The sequence below is a fragment of the Staurois parvus genome, unplaced genomic scaffold (assembly GCF_062004578.1).
Source record: "Staurois parvus isolate SC_StPar_1 unplaced genomic scaffold, SC_StPar_1.0 ptg000088l, whole genome shotgun sequence".
Taxonomy (NCBI): Eukaryota; Metazoa; Chordata; class Amphibia; order Anura; family Ranidae; genus Staurois; species Staurois parvus.
This window is the reverse complement of record NW_028317884.1, coordinates 1,692,849-1,714,789: the sequence shown is the minus strand read 5'-3', so window position 1 is coordinate 1,714,789 and position 21,941 is coordinate 1,692,849. Positions and strand designations below refer to the sequence as shown.

Here is a 21,941-nt window from a genome sequence, read left to right as displayed (position 1 = left end):
ATAATGTGTTTGTTTCCTGCAGATCAGAGACCAGGAGGGGACAGTCAAGAGATGGTGCGCCTCCTTCTGCAGGCTATTCAGAGCTTTGAGAAGAGAGTTATTTTAATATATGACCAGCTCAGGTACTTATCTGAATAATGGGCCTGATTCCACTTGTTTTAAAATCTGTAGTCTGTGCCAACCTTTTTATACCCACCCTCTGTCCATTTAAAGAGCACTAGTCTTAGTTTACGAAGCCACAGGAGATATTTTATATTCACTATTTGATGTGTTTTGTTTTCATCATGTTTTTTCACAAAACATTTATCTGCTGAATGCCTCTATATCTTATAAATTGGTACCCCATGAGTTTTTATTTCCAGCACCTCAAACAACTGATTTTTCTGTTCTTAGCAAGCAAGACGTTTTTGGTAATGCCAGCCAGAAACCGTGATCCTTTTTTGGATTTTTTTTTTATTTAACACATGTGTGATAATATTAACAGATCTATGACTTAAAGCAGAACTCCAGTCTTTAGCAGCTTACTTCGTATCTCATAATCCCGCAGAAGAACAGTCTAAACTATATATCAGCTGTGCAACAAGTTACATTACAGTGTATGTAAGTGTTTTTGTTTTATTTTTGCTTTGTTTTGGATAGAGTAGGGAATACGCAGTTTTACCTGTAGGTTGTTTCTCTCCCCCCATGCACCCGGGACGAAATACTCCATTGTTCACATCCTTTTTGTTTTGTGTTTCATCCTTTCTCAAAATCCGCATGTGCAGTGCACTCACTCTCTCTGCCTATCCTGGCAATGCTGAGCTCAGCTGCAGCTTGGATAGGCAGAATTAGCGTGCACATTATGCATGCACAGCTTTTGAAGCAGGAAACATACTCACTCCTTTGATACTAAGGGCCAAGCACCAGTGGCTTCTGTGCCCTGCAATTGACACAGGACATAAACAATGTAAACAATGGAGTATTTGGCCCAGGCTATACAGGGGGGCAGAAATGGCCTACAGTTATGGCCTTTGCATCTAACTATAGTGTAACAAACTGCAACCGTTTATTTAAATCTACTGCGGCCCTTTGTCTGCATGGGCTAGTTGCTGTAAAAAGGTAAACTTAGCTTCAACAGTGAGAGGATATCATTCTAAAGTGATGGAAACCCTTGTTAGACAGTTGTCACCAGAACATGTGTCCCTATTGGAAGATTTTCTCTTTATTTCTATTCTATTGACAACTCCATATTTTGAGTTTTCCTTCTGTTCTAGTCTATGTGACTGTAGTCACCAGAAGAGGAGTGTTTCTCCCTCTCTTCTCCCTCTCTTCTCCCTCTCTTCTCCCTCTCTTCTCCCTCTCTTCTCCCTCTCTTCTCCCTCTCTTCTCCCTCTCTTCTCCCTCTCTTCTCCCTCTCTTCTCCCTCTCTTCTCCCTCTCTTCTCCCTCTCTTCTCCCTCTCTTCTCCCTCTCTTCTCCCTCTCCTCTCCCTCTCCTCTCCCTCTCCTCTCCCTCTCCTCTCCCTCTCTTCTCCCTCTCTTCTCCCTCCAATAAAAAACAAAAATAAATGCACATTTGTTTTTCTTTAATTTGAACTTGGCCTTTAATCCATAGATGTCAGTATTTCTGGTGGCTCTGGTTGGTTGTTCATGTATAGGTTTCCTTTCTTCTGCAGCAAAACGGTGCTGTGTAAGAGGAAAGCTCTGGAGCTTGCTCCCCGGGTGAAGGAGGTTATGAGCTTGATGAGAGAAGATGAGAAGATGGTAGTGAGGAGACAGGAGAAGAGGCAGCAGGAGCTCTGGGACCTACTCAGGATTGCTTGTGTAAGCAAAAACCTTTCCAATACATATGATGGATTGTACTATTCTGGCCATTTGTGTGCAAGTAAGGCTGTCCTACTGATTGTAGTGACTTTGTATCATGTGATCATGATTTTCTGAATTTATGGTTTTCCTGGTTTACAGGCCTACATTTAAATTATGAAACTTGTAGGGAAAATGAACAAGTTGCATTGTCAGTTGTATTTTCTTCCCTTCCATTCTGTCCACTACTGACCTGATCCACTGCCAGAGCACTACTACTTGCTGTGACGATCGCGGCGTCAGACCCCAGCCCTTCTCACCAAACTCGTGACCAAAGGACTAGCCAATCTAAAACCGCGCTGTCACGTGCGTAACAATGCCACGCCCAGCTGCACCCTGCACAAAGATTTTCCAGCTAATGGACCACAATCTGTGTACTTGCAGCCTGGGAGCGATTGTTGCTGAGTCTGGTTAATTACGCAATTAACCCTTCACACTGCCACCACCTCCTTTTTGTACAGAGAGGAAACTCAGCAATATTAGCAATAACACTATGATGGTTGAATAATCATCTGTATACCACTGTCACCGCAGGCAGGGTACACAGAGGGTTAAACACACACAGCGCTTTTCAGAGACAGGGGTTCTTAGTTTACATTAAAGAGCTGTAGAAACATTTCAACACTTTCAGAAAGTAAGATTACTAAAAGGGTGCAATAAAAATATTTACAGAAAAAAGATGTAGCCAATATATATATATAAATATACAGAGAGCAATAACAGAGCAAAGAGATAACAGAAAGAAGTTTAGAGGGATAAAGTACTTGCTGTCAGCCTTGGTTTAAGCAGCTTTCAAGTGTCAGAGCAAAAGGGCCTTATCTCCTTAAGTTAGTTCCAATGTTAAAAGGAAGCTTCTTCAACTTCAACTCCAACTCCACTCAGCTTGGCTTAACTCCAAGCATAACAGCCTTTTTCTAGGAACTCAGCAGGGTGTCTCCTTAAAGCAGAGAACTATTCGCCTCATTTGGGGAGGGGTGTTGTAGGCGGGGAGCTCAGGCTATGACCAAATCCCTCGTAAATTATACTATGGTCAATAACTTTTCCTAGGTACATGTCACATTCTATTCACGGGTAGATTAATACGCAGAATCATCTGCTGAACGTCTAGATATGAAATATGACATACCTGCTGGGATGGTTAAGGAGATATCATTTTCTGCTCTCCTGTTTGTGTCAGCTAGAGGGTGTAATATATCAGATGACTTATATTAAAGTGACCGGTCTGAATATATGCCTGGTTTTTATGTAAGTCTTTCATATTCCAAGATATGTAATCATAGGGGAAAGTGGATTTTGAATGTGATGTCTGCTTTATGGCTTATCTGGAATGTCTTTGAAGCTCAGCGAGGGACTGGTTTATGGTTTTACGATCCTTTTCCAAGCAGAGTCTCGCAGACATATGGGGGCCAGGCTAATTGGGGTTGATAGCCATGAGCTCTCCCGCTGGGCCTTGATGCCTTTTTGAACTCGGCATCCAGGGACCATGTGCCACTCAACAGAGAGGGAGAGGGGATGAGGGAAGCTGATTTGGGAGTAGAAAATGATAGAAGATGGAGGCCTTGCCAACACATATTGGCAGGAGCTAAAGTTTTGGAATTCTTTATATGGTATCCTGGAGTTCAGATAAAAACTTTTATAGAACATTTTTGACTAGCCAGTAATCCTGTTACGCATTATATTGATTCAGAATGCAGGGGCCTCCATGAGCATGAAAAGTAAGACAGAAAGAGTAAACTAGCAAAATGTCTGGTCAGACATCTGATATGCTGTCAATTATGAATGCATTATCGACCTATAAATGTGATGTCATATTCATATGTTTATAGTATGACTTTTTTCTGTCATGATGCTTTTGTCTTTTTCTGCTCAGAGTAAAGTTCGGGGTCCTGGAATCACCCCCCCTGTTCAGGAGACTGTGAAGAAAAGGTAATATCAGTGATGGTCTGTAACAGGGGAAAATGCATGTGGGAAATGAGAATGGAAAGTCCTTTGAAACTGGTCCAAAGATACCAGTTGCTGGTTTGTGGGCTTTTCTTGGCTGCTGTTCTGTAAACTAAAAAGCACAGATTAATTTTTTGCCATGCATCTCTAACCTCTGGATGGCAGCCTCTTTGATGAAGAAAGGTATAGTCCTTCTCAGAATTATGTAGACTCCCCTCCAAGTTATTGAGTTCAGGCTTTTCCATTGGAAGGTATTGTTAATGCTACAAATTGCATAGACATTTATTGCAAATCATTTTATTTATTACAGGTACTTTTGTAGCGCTGTCAATTTACGCAGCGCTTTACATATATTGTACATTCACATCAGTCCATAATCCTCCAGGAACTTACAGTCTAAGGTCCCGATCTCACATTCATACACACACATAGTAGGGCCAATTTAGAAACCCACCAGCATGTCATTGGAGTGCGGAAAGAAACCGTAATATCCAGCAGAAACTCACACAAGCACAGGGAGAGCATGTACATCCCAGGCAGGTGGTGTTGTGGTTGAGATTCGAACCGAGGACCCTAGTGCTGCTAAGTGGAAGTGTTAACCACTGAGCCACTGTGCTGCACAGATAACTGTGTTTTCATCCTTGTTGCAACGGTGTGGGGAAGATCCTTCTGTGATTCAGCACAAAGCCAGCTCCATAATACTTGGTTTGGTTTAGGGGAACTTGAGTGGCCTGCACAGAACTCTGACCTTAACCCTACTGAACACCTTTGGAATGCCAAGCCAAATTATTATAGCCACAAAGGGAGGAGGCCAATTTCTTTATTTTGCCCATGGTTTTGGAATGGGTTTAGTGGTCAGGTATCCATAAACTTTTTGCCATATAGTGTCAATTATAGATGCTATGGCTAAAATAAGCAGAAACTGTATTAGAAACAGTACTTAACAGGGGGGAGGAGCCTGAACATGGCGGCGCCGGAGAGCATGCGATAGGAGCTCTCCGACGGGACTCCTCCGTCCAGACCCTCCCCAGCTACCCCGTACGGAAAGAGGCATGAGCGGCCGAAGAGGTACCTGGAGAGCGGGGTAACCGACGGCAGAGTGGATCCCTGGTGCAGAGACAGAGAGGAGCTGTTGATGCGGGCTAGGTCTGCCCGGACAGCGGCAAGTGAGAGAGCCGGGTTGCCGAGGTGACAGGAGGACGGCGGGACCATGTGACCAGCCGCAAAGGAGTGTTGGGAAAGGAGAAAGCCGGCTGGCGTCTCACAAGAGGCAGGGAGAGACAAGGCGGCTTCTCCGAGTACCCCCCTTGCTGAGCCTGCACCGAAGGGGGGGAAAGGAAAAAATACCTGCTGATCCAGGAACCAAAAATACCCCAAGAGGAGAAGAAATAAGAGGGGGAAAAGTAAAAGGAAAGGACCCTGTGGAATCCCCAAGCAATCTAAGTGGAACTACAGACAGCAAGCTGGAGCCAGACCGAGGAGAAGGAGGGGTGAGCTGGGTGAGTGGAAGCTGCTGAAAACTGAAAAAAAAAAACTCATAAAATTGTGGGTTATTGTTTCCTTTGTATTTACTTGTTGCATGTGACACAACAAAATAGAAAACAAAAGAGAAGAGAAAGGAGGGGATTCCCAGGGTATCTGGAAAGAGAGACTAACTTAGTAATTAAAGCAGGAAAACTAGAGGATAACCTAACAGGCTAAAAGGGGACCCTATTATAGAAGTATACTATTTAATAGCATATGGAAAAATTAAAGAACCCTATAGAAGACATGAAGAATAAGAGCATTAAAGGAAGTAGTCTTAAAGGATCCCAATCAGGAACAATTAAAAAATATACATCGCAGGGAAATATAACCCCAGAAAGACCACAAAGTATAAACGGGAAAAGAGAAGGGGATACCAGTCTGGAAAAAAGCCCTAGATTATCATTGGGCTTGGATGTCACTAACCAGCAGATATCAGAAATAGTGGATGGGAGAGAAATGGAAAGTGATCTACAAGCACCAAATAAAAAGATGGCAGAAATGTTTGAGGCCTTAGAAAAGATAATAAAGAATGAAATGGCAACTATACGGAAGGATCTGGGGCAGGTGCTGACCAGAGTGGAGGAAATGGAAGGAAAAGTAAAACATCAGGCCCAGAATATATCTCAATTGGAGGAAAAAGTAAAAAATATGGAGAAAACGCAAATAAAGCTGCTGTATAAATTGGAAGTACAAGAAAATAGGGACAGGAAGAACAACCTAAGGCTGAGAGGAATCCCAGAGACTATAGAAGGGGAAATATTACAAAAAGAAATATGTAAAATTTTAAATTCCATATTGAATAGAGCTGCATCAGAGGTGATTAAAACAGATGGTGTTTGGAGAAAAGGAAAGTTTCAAAGTGGCGGGAAGGAAAATCCAAGAGATGTTATAGTCCAATTACATAGATATGGAGACAGAGAAGAGATCTGGAGGAAGATTAAAGGAAAAAAAATGATTAAATATGGAGAAATGGATATTCAGATCTTTGCAGACCTTGGACCAGAAACTTTGTGGAGAAAAAGAACTTTGAAACCACTGACAGAGCAGATGAGAAAAAAGAAGGTGCTCTATAGATGGGGAACCCCAATTTGTCTGATTGGATGGAAAAATGGGATAACAGCCTACCTGAGATTCCCAGAAGATATGAGAGACTTTTGTGAAAAACTTGAGTTGCAGAGGATGGAGATCCTTGGATGGGAAGAAGAAAATAAAGGAGGAGAAGCAAGACAAAAGGAATGGCAGACTGTTAGAGGGAGAAAGTAGAATTAATTACTGTCCAAATAGAGATTTTCCTGAGATTTTCCCTAGGGGTGAAACCACGGATTGTTAAAAGTAAAGAAAGAATGAGATAACGGACGGGAACAGCTGGGGAGGAGGGTGAAGGAGGAGGAGCTGTCCATGGACAGAGTTCAAACCCCAAAAATAATCAACAGTGGTTCTTAGAACCACAAATGATTAGTAGGTATATTAGATGCCTAGTGGTGGGGAGGGGGGTGGGGGTGAGGTTAGGGGGGAAAAATGGGGTTGGGAGGGGGGATGGAGGGAAAGGCAAGGGAGGGGGGGGAGGGAAGGGGGTGGGATGGGAGGAGGGGATAGGAGTGGGGTGGGAGGGAGGGAGGGAGGGGAGGAGGTATTGGGTTAATACTCTGCCTCTTCCTCTTTATCCCTTCTGTCATGCAATCTGGAAGAGAGATGGAGTTAATTGGGAATGATGGAAGAAATACAGTTTATAACCTATAATGTGAACGGGCTGAGTTGTCCAGGGAAGAGATTTAGGTTATTTAATGAGTTACATCATAGGGCTACGTCAGTGGTATTTTTACAGGAGATGCATTTTGAGATAGAGGCAAACGTGAAATTGAAATCCAAACACTACCCAACATGGTACTATGCAGATTCCCCAATTAAAAGAGCAAAAGGGGTTGCAATAGGTTTGGCAAAGAATATGAGATTTGAGCTGGAGGATAGAAGAACCGACCCGGAGGGGAGGTTTTTATTTTTAAAAGGTAGACTTCAGGGGATTGAGTGTACTTTAGCCAACATATACTGCCCTAATAAAAACCCGGAGATGTATATGAAAGGTTTGTTGAAAAAATTAATGGAATTTAAAAAAGGGTGCTTGATAGTAGCTGGAGACCTAAATTTCTGTATGGACCCACAAAAGGATAATACCTCTTTCGTGCAAAGAGAGGGGAGTAGGTCTCTGAGATCTTTGAAAAAAGTGATGCATGAATATCAACTAGTGGACACCTGGAGAATAATGCATATGAAAGACAGAGACTATACCTTCTTCTCTAATGCACATGAGATATACTCGAGATTAGATTACATCTTAATAGATCATCAACTCATAGATCATCTGGTTAAAATTGACATAGAGACAAGGACGTTCTCGGATCACGCTCCGGTCGTAATGAAAATGGGATGGGGAAGAAGGTGGACTGGAGGATTAGGGTGGAGGTTAAATGAGGTTCTTCTTCTGGATGAGGATTTAGTTCAGAAAATCGAGAAAGAGATTAAGGTATACTTTAAGGAGAACGAAACAGAGGAGGTATCGATAGCTACAGTCTGGGAAAGCCACAAGGTATTCATAAGAGGAATCTTGATTGCGGCAGGAGCAAGGAAGAAAAAGGAAAGAAGAGAGAGGGTCAGTGGGCTTTTAAAAGAAATATTGGACTTGGAGCAGATCCATAAGAAGAAAATAACAAAAGATACGAGACAGAAGTTATTGGATAAAAAAGATGAACTAGAGAGGTTGATGGATGAGGAGAAGAGTATACAACAGGGTTTTGAACGAGAGATATAGATGGGGAGACAGACCAGGAAGATATCTAATGAGAGCTCTGAACAAAAAGAAAAATAGGATCTATATAGAAAAGATAAAAAGTTCAAAGGGGGAGTTGGTCCACTCATATAAAGAGATTATTAAAGTGTTTACGGAGTATTACAAAAAGTTATATAATATTAGTCCCCAAGGCCCTCTAAAAGAAGCTCAAGAGGGAATTAATGAAAAAAAGATGACATACCTAAAAAATGCGGGATTACCAAAATTAAGTGAAGCACAGTTGAACACCCTAGATGCAGAAATTTCCCAGGAAGAAATCAAAATAGCATTAAAAGGCACAGGGGGGCGGGGGAAAGCCCAGGTCCGGATGGCTACACAGTTAAATACTATAAGAAATTTAGTGAAGTACTGTTACCCAAGTTGGAGAAATGTATGAATGCCCTGGGAGGTGGGATGGAAGTGAGGAGAGAATCCCTACAGGCCCATGTAGTACTTATTCACAAGGAGAGAAAAGATCCATCTCAGTGCTCCAGCTATAGACCGATCTCATTATTGAACACAGACACTAAACTGTATGCAAAGGTGTTAGCAAACAGGTTGAGAGATCTGATGCCTGAATGGATCCATGGAGACCAGGTGGGCTTTGTACCGGGGAGAGAAGGTAGAGATAACGGCCTGAGAACCCTGATGCTTATTCAGAAAAGTAGAAAAGGGAAAGCCCCGGTGGTGCTCTTGTCAATTGATGCAGAGAAGGCATTTGATAGAGTGGACTGGGGTTTTATGATGGACAACTTAAAAGTGCTGGGGATAGGTGATAGAATGCGAGAATGGATAAGTAAATTATATAGGGAGCCCACTGCAATCATCACGGTAAATGGGGAGAGATCAGAACCCATTGGAATGTCTAATGGTACAAGACAGGGCTTTCCACTGTCCCCTTTGCTATATGTATTGTCACTCGAACCTCTGCTGTCAATAATAAGAAATAGTGGATCGGTAAAGGGAATTCAGATAGAATCCATAGAACATAGAGTAGCGGCCTTTGCGGACGACTTATTATTCTATGTGGGGAATCCCCGAAAAACTCTCCCAAATATAATGAAGATTCTGAAGGAGTACGGTGAACTATCAAATTTAAAAATTAATCGACTTATTATTCTATGTGGGGAATCCCCGAATAACTCTCCCAAATATAATGAAGATTCTGAAGGAGTACGGTGAACTATCAAATTTAAAAATTAATCCAACGAAAACAGAGATCTTGAATATTAATATATCAAAGAATGAAAAAGAAAAACTACAAAAAGAATTCCCCTTTTATATGGAGAGAAAAAGAGATAAAATGCCTAGGAATAAAACTCACTGCCTCATCTAAGCATTTGTATAGATTAAACTATATCTCTTTGATAAATGAGATCAGAGAAGATTTAAAAAGACTAGAAGGAGGAAACCCATCCTGGATAGGACGTATAAACCTAGTCAAAATGGTAATCATGCCTAAAATACTGTATAGATTTCAAATGGTACCGATTAAAATTCCAGAAGCCTTCTTCAAGATAATGAAAAAAATACTAACAAGATACATATGGAAGAATAAAAAACCTAGAATAGCATATGAAACATTGAGTAGGACTAAAGAGAAAGGGGGATTGGGTCTACCAGATGTCAAGAGATATTATAAAGCAGTGGTTTTAGCAAAAATATATGACTGGACATTTAACCATAAGGGGAAAAGCTGGGTAACAATTGAAAATGATCTTAGTGGCATTAGATTGAGTCAGATGATATGGGTTCCACCACAGTTCAGGGGAATTAAAGAAAGCACAAGTACCTACACTTTAAATGTCTTCAGGGTATGGGATAATTTACACAAAAGTATGAAATGGGATTTTAATTCTATATTAATGCCTCTCACAAACACTGAGTACTTTCCCCCGGGAAAGATTAAGATATCAGGGAGATGGTTTAGAAAGGAGGATACCCAACTGAGAGATGTTTTGGTGGAGGGGGAATTGAGATCACTAAAAGATTTAATAGAGAAGAAGGGAGATATTTTTATTAGAATAGATGAGTGGAAATATCATCAATTGAAATGTTTTATTGGAAATTTACCGAAACCCCTGAGATCAAAACAGGAGTGGAATATGTTTGAAAGGTTGTTAGAGACACGAAGGGATGGGAAGTACAGTATTTCAAAAGTGTATAGAATACTCACAGAATTAGACACAAACACAAAGTTAATCTTTATAACAAAATGGGAAAGAGATATGGGAGTTGGGATTGATGAGGATAGACAGAGAAAGATGTTTAGATTGATACACGATAATGTTAGTATGAGAGAGGTTGAGGTTAATTATAAGTGTGTGACACGTTTGCACATTACACCGCGTGTAGAGCACAAGATGAGTGGGGAAAATTCAAATTCAAATTTGTGTTGGAGAGGATGTGGAGGGATAGGCACGGTGTTTCACATATGGTGGGAATGTCCGAAAATCCAAGCTTTTTGGAAGATAATAGTCAAATTGATTGAAGATATAACTGAAATTGACATAGGGTTAGACCCAATGACGTGCCTCCTACACAATGTGGAGACATCTGTAAATAAATATAAAGATTCAGGTATATGGTACTTCTTGAATGCGACGAAGGGGTTGATACCCAAGTTTTGGCTGAAATCTGAGGTACCGAAGGAGGAAGACTGGATTAACAGAGTAAACCAGATAGGTAGAATGGAAAGAGCATACCATATGCAGGAAGATAGGATGAGAGTTTATTTTAGGAGATGGGAAAAGTGGGAAAGAGCAGGATTGAAAGAAAAATATAGGAAAACATGAACTAGGATGTTAGTAAAAAATTAATAAGCCTCAAGAGAGTAGAATGGGCTAGAGTCTGCAGAGGAGGAGGAGGTGGGGGGATAAGGGGCGGAAAGGGGGGGTAGTGGGATGGGAAAGAAAAGAGTTTTTAGTAAGGGAAAGGTAGAAATGTTATAAATGTCTATTTGTATGAGAATTTTTTCCCCTTTATGGGTTTTTGTATTAACATGAAAAATTTAATAAATATTTAAATTAAAAAAAAAAAAAAAGAAACAGTACTTAACAATATGACAGGGCTAATTTACCAGCTGAAATATTTCTTCAATTGTGTATGCCCCTGAATTCAAGTGGAACTTCACTCTCTCTATCAACATGGACTATTTTTAATCCTTCTGCTGCTAGCATTAGTAGCTTTTTTTTTTACATTTCTTCATTTACTTCTTGGTTTCTGTACCTAGGCAAATTATGTCATACATCCCAGCAGTCTTCAGGAGGGGAGGGAGGGTTTTTAGCTCAGCCAATGCCTGAGCCAAGGGCATATGGATTCCAGGAAGTAAATGCTACATGAATCATCTGCCCTTACTCAAGATGGCCACTGACAAATGCTAGGGGTGTTTTTTAAAATGATTTTTCAGCAGAATAAAGCATGGAGACATGGATGGATGGGTGAGTTTGCTTTGAATAATAACAATTAAATAAATAGAATGTTTGGTTTGTGGTGCTCAGATGTAGTGCAGTTCCACTTAGGCTGAACTGTTAGATCTCCTGATAATATTATTAGTGATAAATCAGTGTTAAAAAAGCAAAGGTTTTGTTTAACTACAAAGAGAGAAAGTCAAGAACAAGTACATAAATAGATCTAAATGTAATAATAAAAATAGAAGAGATGTTACATTACACAAACTGTCAGTCCTCTTAAAGCAGTAGTAAACTCTGTGTAATAGTTTTTTAATCATACCCCCTGCAGGTTAATGCCATAATCTGCTAGTATGCTATACTGATAGGGTTTCTTCTGTCATAAAAGCTCTACTAGTCAGCAATTTAAAAAAAGTGAGATTAATACCTCTTTATGTTCTGTGTCTTGGCTGGGGCACAGAGAGAGGAAACAAATTGCAGATTGCCCTTTTACAAGCATACTAAAGTGCCACCCACGTTGACACACCTCAGCTAGGTGTTCATCCAACCACTGGATGGTCTTTTGTCCAATTTTTCCAAATAATCAGGACTCTTTGAGGGTGTTTGAATGCAAAATAGGATACCTCCTGTGGGGTGATACTGTTCAACACTGGTTTTTAAGATCACATTCCTCAGTGATGAGATGGTTTATTTATAACCAAATGGAAATGTCTGATATGGAAAATGTTTTACAGTCGAACACCAACTAGCTGACTTAACTGGGCTTCTAGGGTGTAGGGGGGCATCCAGAGGCCTGGTGCCTCCCCAGATTCATATGTGCATCCCCATAAAGGTAAACATGGCCCTCCAAAGGTGTACACTTTAATACACACCATATGTAAGGGGCTCTAGATCCTTATTTAAATCAGTAAATGGCTGTAAGGAGTTTTTTTTTTTAATGCTTTTTTGTGTATTTGCCCACAGTGAGGATCTTCTTTCAGAGTCCCATAGGCTGTGTGGGGACCTGGAGTCTTCTGTGAAAAGTTTAATGACAGAGCCAGACTCCAGTCTCATGGTGAGTACTGTCTGCAGTGGAAGTGCAGGCATAGCATTGCCTGTCATGGTGATTAATAAAGGTATAATTGTCATTTTTAATTCCAACCACGAAAATTGTAGCATACTTAAATGGGTGTTTTGTACATGCTTGCTACTCTGCCAACGAGGGTAATGATAGGCATAATCTTTAGTGACAGTGATACTTCTGCTCTGTATGCTTTGTTGAAATATGCTCAGACTTTCCACTATCTTTCTGAACTCTTGCATAACATGGCCAACAGTACACAGCCTGGATCCCACATCTGGTTCCCCTCCCCCAGTCCCATGCTTTGTATCTTCTGATCACACATGGAATGCATTTTGTTCTGCATTGTTCATCTATCTATTTATTTTTTTTCAGTCTTTTGATTGGTCTTGGCTGCCTCCACAGGAAGAGGAAGCAGGAGGTGGGTATCAAATCACCGCAACGTGAGGCTCTCCAGCAACAACAAAGGATTATAAGCAGATACTTGTATCATGTACAGGTCTCCCTTAGACAGTGGAGGCAGGCATTTAGATCTAAGGTTTAGACCGTTCCTCAAAAACCAATCGGCTTATACCATCATGTCAAAGACAAAGAAAGTAAAAAGCTGATGAATTGCAATGGCCAACCTAGGCTGGTTTTTATACTAAGAAGCCTTTTCTTACATTAGAGTTTAGCGCTTAGAACCTGACAGTGGCAATGTTTGCCACAGGGTTTGCATTGCTAGAAAAGAAAAAAAAAAATCCCATTGCCTTTTATGGCTGACCCTAAAGCTTACTCCCCAACCCAATCCCTAAAACTAATTCTTAAAGGAGAAGTTTGAGGTTGCAAACAAACAAAAAAACACACACACATACTCACCTCTATGCTCTTGTAGAGCCACAGAAATAAAAAGTGAGGGTAAATCTTGCTGATGGGGTCTTCCCTGCTCTGTCCAAATAAAAAGCATAGCCTGACAATAACTGTAAACCCTAACTTTTACACCTATAATGCTGGATGTGCCTTATGCCTCCAAATATTATTAATTCTTCTTTGAATACAATAGTGCACGCAGTTCCAGGCACGCCTGTTTCACTTTGTATCCAGTTCCGTAGTGATGTCAATAGCCTCTACTGATTCTCTGGGACATTCAGAACACAGAATGGCTATGTATAATATTAAATATATTCTACACGTGTCACTAGATGTGCCTTCCACAATACGTCCCCAGTCACACTGGTGTGACTTGTCATGCGATATGATAGTTTCAAATCGCATGACAAGTTGCACCTTATTGTCTGCAATGAAAGCTGTCAAATTGGCGTGACTCCAACTCCCATTACAAAACTAGTTAATGTGTTACTTTTTGCAAGTTCAGGTGCGATTTGCACAGAGATCTGTGCATGAAGTCATACAAATGTTTTCCAAGTCACACAGACATCTGACTTTGAAATTGTGCGACTTCAAGTGAAGTCACATGATTTCAAACTTGGATTCAGTGTGACCGAATACTAATGGTGATGTTGTGACTACTCCTTAAATGCAAAGATCAGTTCACCATGAATTGACAGAACAGTTGTGGTAGGAGGCCAGTGCTTTGACAATTCATATTCTTTTTGAACATGCCAGTGGTGAGTTCTCCTCTTCACAATTCCCAGTTCTGTCTATCCACCAAACATAGAAGGGTTGACTGGAGTTCCTGTGCCTCCAGCTGTCTTCATTGTCATGGAAAATAGGTGAATGTTTAAATAATCAAACACTGAGACTTACTAGCAGATAGGAGGTACTGGGAACATGGGTGCAGAGATATGCCCATAGAGTCCCACAAAGTCCGCATCATAACATGGAACTGCAGCCTTCCAAAGAAGAGATGTTAGCAAGCCATCTAATACATTTTGACTTTATGTACATGTAAGTTAGCGTTGTGTTTTTTATTTGAGTGTGCAGATTTGTAAATTGCCACATGCAGACTGTAAACAGGTAGTGCAGTATGGTTATTTGATTTTAAGATGCTTTTATATTGAAACCAATACTGAAAGAAGGGGCTGCCAATGATGACATTCCTATTAAGAGTACTAGTTACCTGGCTACATTGGCTTTGTTAGCATGGCAAAAATTACGTTGATCAGTGCCAGTTAAAGTTGGAAAAAAAAAAAAAAGAAAAAAAACAAACTCCAACTGCAATACCCACCTTATCTCTGGCACTTTCACCCCCCAAAAACTCCAATCCAGTGTTACTTCTCCTAGTTTCAATGACGCCCAGTGTCATGCAACCCACTTCTGTGAGCCCAGAGTGTCAAGGGCCTGCCCCATATCCTGGAGTCACAGGTTTATGCTGCAGAGAGTGGCATTATGTCATTATATGGTGCTGCTCTATGTAGCAGTTGGAATCTCACCACTAAGTATAAAGAAGACCTGTGATGTCACTGTAAGGTATGTATATCCACACTTAGAATTGGGCTCTATGACTGACCTGGAGAGTAAACCATTAGATTTAAAGGATCAGATTGAAGTTTGGACAACTGACCAGAATACTTGTGTGTCTGTGCCTCAGAAGTTTTTGAAGCCTCTGGATCACCATAATGGCCAGGCAACTAGTATTTTCAGACAGAAAAGGATAGCATTGTCAACCTCCATATTCTTTCACTACTGATTTCCTTAGAGTCAAACCTTATGATGCTTTAGAATTCAACCACTGAAAGCATTTTAACTGCAAAAGTTGGTTATATTCAGGAAATAAGAAATGTTAAATATTTTTGTACTTGGAATTTACAGTATATTTTATTTTATAAATGTATATTTTTCCATGTTTTATGTAAAAAAAACTGTTTTGTCTTTAACTAAATGCATTTTAATAATAATATAATATTATTGCCTTTATGCTGTGTAGTGACAAAGTGCACTACAGTGTTTTATTACTGATAATTAAACTGATTTAATATGTGCTTGTGTCGTTTATATAAATATTGATTTTGACTGTAAACTGTACCTTATCATAATGTTCATATATCACATTCTTACTTGATCTCAGAGATTAGTCTGAACCCACCTGAGCTATCCCACCAGGAAGCTGCCAAAGTGCACTGCCAGTCATAGGCGGGAGAGGAATTTGAATGGAGCCCATTGTTTTTCTGAGTCTACTATGGATGCTACTGGTAACAAGTGTACCATTTTTTTCTGCGAGAACTCAAACCTTGCTGGAGATCAAAAAGTGTTTTTTTTCACCCCAGTTCTGCATCCTCGAAGTCTAAAACCAAGCTTGATGGCTCAGAAATCTAGCTCTAGAGGTGAAATTCCTTCCATCGCTTCTTTTGGAAGATCCTCACAATGGATGCCAGTCTCTTGGGTTGGGAAAGCGTCCTGGGCACCCTGTTGGTGCAGGGGAAGTGGAATATTGGAGGAATCTTATCTCTCCATCAACATCGTGGAACTTCAGGTGATTTGCCTGTTCTTGCAGCGTTGGACTACCTGACTGGAGGGTCATCCGATGTTGAATTAGATACCACTACAGCTGTGGCAGAGATCAACCATCATGGATGAATCAGAAGTATGGCCATAACAAGAGCAGTAAAAGATCCTGTCCTAACATGAGGTTCATGGTCCTGCCTTGTCAACAATTTACATCCCAGATGTGGACAATTGGTAGACTGTCTTCTTCAGTATGAGGCATCTGGACCCAGAGGAGTGGTCCCTAAACCTGGCAGTTTTCTAGAACTTGTCACAGCTAGTAGATGCCAGATGTGGACCTCATGGCTTCTAGATTCAACAAACTGGACAGGTTTGTCTCTAGGTACAGGGATCATCTAGTGGAAGCAATGGATGTTCTGATGACTCACAGGAAACCTGATGTTTGCCTTTCCCCCTTCAGACTTCTTCCTTGCCTGCTTTGCAGGATCAAATGGATGGTATTCTGATAATTCTCATAGCTCTACACTGGCCTAGGTAGATGTGGTACCCTGACCTGATACAATTCTTGGCGGACACCCCATGGGCTTTTTCCGTATGTATGGATTTTCTGTCTCAAGGGCCAATTCGCCATCCTGCTTCACAGTCGGTGGCTTAAGGGCATGACTATTAAAGCCAGGATCTGAGAGACTGGCATCTCTGAATCTGATTCCCATGGTGTTAAAAGCTAAGATGTCTATGTCTTGTAAGGTCTGCCATCATATTTAAAATGCATACTTCACCTGGTATGAGGCTGAGGGCTTCTAGCCTGGGATATTCTTCATTTGATGGAATCCTTTCCTTCCTACACCAACGTGTTCAGAACCATTGTGGGTCAGGTCTCTATTCCTATTTTGATTGAGACCTTTGGCTTTTCATTCTCTGATTTAAAATGAAAATCACCATAGTATTTCTCTGTGAGCATTAAACAGCCATATAATACATGGCATGTGGTATCTGAAAAGCACCATGTTTTAATTCTGTCTGCGTTCCGTGTGTCCAGCAGTCAGTATTGGAAACTGACAGCCATTTACTAGCAACAGCTTGACACTAATGGTGTGGATAGCACAAAGGAGATTCACACTTTTTATTTTTCTTAGTGACCATTTATCAGTGGGACAAAAAGTTATGAGAATCCCCACATTTTAGTTGTCACCAGAACAGGAATAGGGGGGAAATCTTCCAATGCTGACACCGTTTTTAAGAACATCTTGCACCTGTGTTAAATGACAATTGTACCTAAAACCCCCTAAAAAAAAAAAAAAAAGAAAAAAAAAAAAAAAAAAAACACGTTAAGGTGTTTAAAGAATCCAGTAAAGCTCGTTCTGTGCTGATGTACCAGGTCAGATGGCCTGTTTGGTTTGATTTTTGAGTGATACTCAGAAAACCGTAAACATGTACAGTATAAACCTCTTTAAAGGATTTGTTCACCTTTAACAAATTAAACTGCCTATGAAGGGAAGGGGTGGCTGTAGATAAAAACAAAATGTGCAGCTTTGGCCAAAGTTGAATAGAGCCCTTGCTATAGGTGTAGGCCATTTACAGTATCTCACAGAAGTGTGTACACCCCTCACATTTTTGTAAATATTTTATTCTATCTTTTCATGTGACAACATTGAAGAAATGACACTTTGCTACAATGTAAAATAGTGAGTGTATAGCTTGTATAAGTGTAAATTTGCTGTCCCCTCAAAATAACTCAACACACAGCCATTAATGTCTAAGCCGCTGGCAACAAAAGTGAGTACACCCCTAAGTGAAAATGTCCAAATTGGGCCCAAAGTGTCAATATTTTGTGTGGCCACCATTATTTTCCAGCACTTGGGCATGGAGTTCACCAGAGCTTCACAGGTTGCAACTGGAGTCCTCTTCGACTCCTCCATGATGACATCACGGAGTTGGTGTATGTTAGAGACTTTGCGCTCCTCCACCTTCCATTTGAGGAAGCTAAATAGGGTATAGGTCTGTAGATATGCTTGGCCAGTCCATCACCTTTACCCTCAGCTTCTTTAGCAAGGCAGTGGTTGTCTTGGAGGTGTATTTGGGGTCGTTATCATATTGGAATACTGCCCTGCGGCTCAGTCTCCGAAGGGAGGGGATCATGCTCTGCTTCAGTATGTCACAGTACATGTTGGCAGTCATGGTTCCCTCAATGAACTGTAGCTCCCCAGTGCCAGCAGCAAGCATGCAGCCCCAGACCATGACACTCCCACCACCATGCTTGACTGTAGGCAAGACACAATTTTCTTTGTACTCCTCACCTGGTTGCCGCCATACATGCTTGACACCATCTGAACCAAATAAGTTTATCTTGGTCTCATCACACCACAGGACATGGTTTCAGTAATCCATGTCCTTAGTCTGCTTGTCTTCAGCAAACTGTTTGTGGGCTTTCTTGTGCATCATCTTTAGAAGAGGCTTTCTTCTGGGACGACAGCCATGCAGACCAATTTGATGCAGAGTTGTTGCGTATGGTCTGAAGGAAAAAGAGAAAACAATGACAGAGGCACAAGATGCCTAAGTCAAGCGGGTCCAAAAGAGGTCAAACTGCGGCTTGTAATAAGAAAAATTTATAAATCTTTAATTGCAGTAATAACACGAATCAATACACACGATAAAACAAAAACAATAAAAGGAGAGAGCCTCACCACTATCGAAGAGAAAAATAGAAGAGAATGTTATGGTTGTCCAGGGTGATGCCACACATGCTATAGTCCCAGCACCAAGGAAGGGTTATTGAAAACCCAGATGAAATGGGTGTAAGATGTGGGAATAGGAGGGATAGTGCCAGAGAGAGCTGTAGTATAGAAATCTAGGTCATGAAGTAAATTTAGGACATAGTCCGCTTATTTTCTAAACCATTATCTGGATTTCACATGAAAAAATTGACATAGTAAGTATGATAATAATAAGGCATATGACCAAAAAATGTTGATGCGTATGGTCTGAGCACTGACAGGCTGACTCCCCCACCCCTTCAACCTCTGCGGACAATTCATCACTCCAGAGAACACGTCTCCACTGCTCTAGGATCCAGTGGCGGAGTGCTTCACAGCACTGCATCCGACCCTTTGCATTGCACTTGGTTATGTAAGACTTGAATGCAGCTGCTCGGCCATGGAAACCAATTCCATGAAACTCTCTATACACTTGCGCTAACCTGAAGGCCACACGAAGTTTGGAGTTCTGTAGCTATTGACTATACAGACAGATGGCGACTTTTGCGCTCTGTGTACTTCAGCACGCGCTGACCCCGCTCTGTCATTTTACATGGCCTATCACTTCTTGGCTGAGTTGCTGTTGTTCCCAGTTGCTTCTACTTTGTTATAATACCACTAACAATTGACCGTGGAATATTAAGTAGCAAGGAAATATAATGGATGGACTTGAACAGGTGGCAACCTATCTCAGTACCGCGCTTGGATTCACAGAGCTCCTGAGAGCGACCAATTCTTTCACAAATGTTTGTAGAAGCAGTCTGCATGCCTAGGTACTTGATTTTATACACCTGTGGCCATGGAGATGAACTGAATCCAATGATTTGGAGGGGTGGCCCAATATTTTTGGCAATGTAATGTACTTCTAAATGATCTTCAGTACAGTAGAATGCAGATGAGTGTTTTTTTTCCAGTTTTATTTATTTTCTTTTGCAATTAATTGTATTATAGATTAGACAGTATCAGAGAAACAGTCATAGACAAAATCACTGACATACATAAATAAAACATACAAATTTTCTGATGAAGAGTACAATAAATGCGCTGAAGTATAGATGAAGAAATAAACAGTACACGTGCAGTACATGAAGAGATGACTGAAAACACAATAATTTGCATAAACAGCAGACAATAAAGACCAATGAATCAGTAAGCAAAGGCCAGAAACTATCACAAAGTCCGCATGCAGAAAGCAGGGAAAATGGAACACAGAACCTCACTGTATGCATATTGGTACTTCACATCCAGGACTCCCAAGGGATTTCAACAGGCACATATAATATTGCTGGTATAGTTCTTTAGAGAAAATTACCATCAGCGCAAATATCATGAAAACCAACAGAACAGAAAAGAGAACGGGAGAAAAGAAAGATAAGACAAAGAAAAGGCTCCATGGGATTGATTGTACAAGAAAAATCCTATATCGATAAAAAGGTCTGGTCAAACCTAGATGGGCTATATTAAGCCAGGGACCCCAGATCTGCAGAAACTTCAAGTGAGTGTCTAACACAGGGGTGGGCAAACTTTTTGACTTGAGGGCCGCAATGGGTTCATAGATTGGACCCGAGGGCCGGACCAAGAGTAGATGAATGGTGTGTATGTGTCATCCATAGTAAGTATAGTAATATTCCCCCATAGTAAGCATAGTAATTAATCCCCCATATAGTAATTCATCCCCCATATAGTAATTCATCCCCCATAGTAATTCATCCCCCATAGTAATTCATCCCCCATATAGTAATTCATCCCCCATAGTAATTCATCCCCCCTATAGTAATTCATCCCCCATATTAAGTCCCCGTGTCAATTTACTTACCTTTGCTCCGCGCGTTCCTCTCGCCGTGTTCCCGCGCCGTTCCGGTGTAGCATGAAAATCCGTCTCCTATGAGGATCTGTCCCCCTCGACGTATCTGCGCATGTGCCAGTTTCAGGCATTAGCAGCCGATCGGCGATCTCCGGCACATGCGCAGATACGTCGAGGGGGACAGATCCTCATAGGAGACAGATTTTCATGCTACACCGGTCTTCAGGGCGGACTGTGAGAGGAGCCTAGCGGGAGCCTAGCTCCGCGGGCCGGATTAAAAGGTCCGCCGGGCCGTAGTTTGCCCATTGCTGGTCTAACAGCATAGCCGTCAGTTTCTCATTAACCATTATAAAATTCATCCGATTCTTGACTGCCTCGAAGCTGAGGAGGGGGGGGTCTTCCAAGTTGCAATGTTTGTATGAAACATAGTGCGAAGAAGGGCATAAACCCTTATCCACAATCTGCAAGCCTTGGGGCAAGTCCACCAAATATGAGCCATGGTGCCTATTTGTTGACAACCCCAAAAACAAGTCAGGGAGTATGAGGGGATAAAATGGTCCACATGGGCAGGCGTGTAATACCATCTATAGTGGACTTTATAGGTATTTTCTAAAATGATAACATTCCTGGAACATTTTGACAATGCTTAGGTCATGATCCGCCAGTCTTGCTGTTCTAGACATCCCCCTAGTTCCAACTGCCACTGCTGATGATAAGAATGAACCTTGGGTGTTCTGTGAGAGATAATCGCAGAGTAGACAAGAGAAATCAAGCATGGGGTATATTTCTGCAAAGAGTTTCAAAGGGGGTCAGCCTATAGCGTCCCGAATGTGCTTGTATTAATGAAGTGGCAGAGTTGAGGGTAGCCAAAGTGCTCCCGCAGCGGGATATCATAAGAGGAACGCAGAGTCTCAAAGGTGAGTATTCGGGTGGTAGAGAGCAAAGAATGCACATCATGGAAACCATGAGCCAGCCACCATGCGAACTGTCCGGGGTTACCAACACCCAGGAGACATAATGGGTTGTGGAGCAAACGCAGCAAAGGTAGATGGGCAGACATGAGACTAGCGGAAAATTTAATAGAATCCCAAAGTCGAAGTGTGCGTGCCAACATCAGACTAAGAGGTGAAGGGTGATGAATAGGGTGGAAGTCACGGTAAAGAAGAAAGTGGTGTCGGGTGGGAGTCCATCAGATCTACAGTAGCACACAGGGGAATATTGCAAGATGCGTGAAAATGGGCTAGGGAAGCAATGTTATCCACTAAATAGTAAGCCTGAAGATTCGGGATGGACAATCCCCTCTTGGTCCTACGGGCAAATAAATGCTGTTTATTAATTCTAGGTCATGTGGAGCCCCAAATAAAAGACAGACGTTTCCACTGATGAATGCGCAATATG

At 41.4% G+C, this 21,941-nt stretch overlaps 1 protein-coding gene across 3 annotated transcripts in view; it reads left to right on the top strand.

The window, feature by feature from the left end:
• Nucleotides 1-21,941, top strand: part of IKBKB (inhibitor of nuclear factor kappa B kinase subunit beta) — an 82,071-nt gene extending 60,130 nt beyond the window's left edge. The window contains exons 18-23 of one of the 3 annotated variants that reach the window (XM_089670251.1): nt 23-122; nt 1,654-1,801; nt 3,711-3,766; nt 12,506-12,596; nt 12,978-13,023; nt 21,886-21,941. In XM_089670251.1, the coding sequence (XP_089526377.1) occupies nt 23-122; nt 1,654-1,801; nt 3,711-3,766; nt 12,506-12,596; nt 12,978-13,023; nt 21,886-21,926 (482 nt within the window). In that variant the 3' untranslated portion in view covers nt 21,927-21,941. Of the gene's footprint in view, nt 1-22; nt 123-1,653; nt 1,802-3,710; nt 3,767-12,505; nt 12,597-12,977; nt 15,524-15,609; nt 16,987-21,885 lie in introns of those variants that run through there. The other 2 variants (XM_089670250.1, XM_089670252.1) reach the window with 2 other exon arrangements.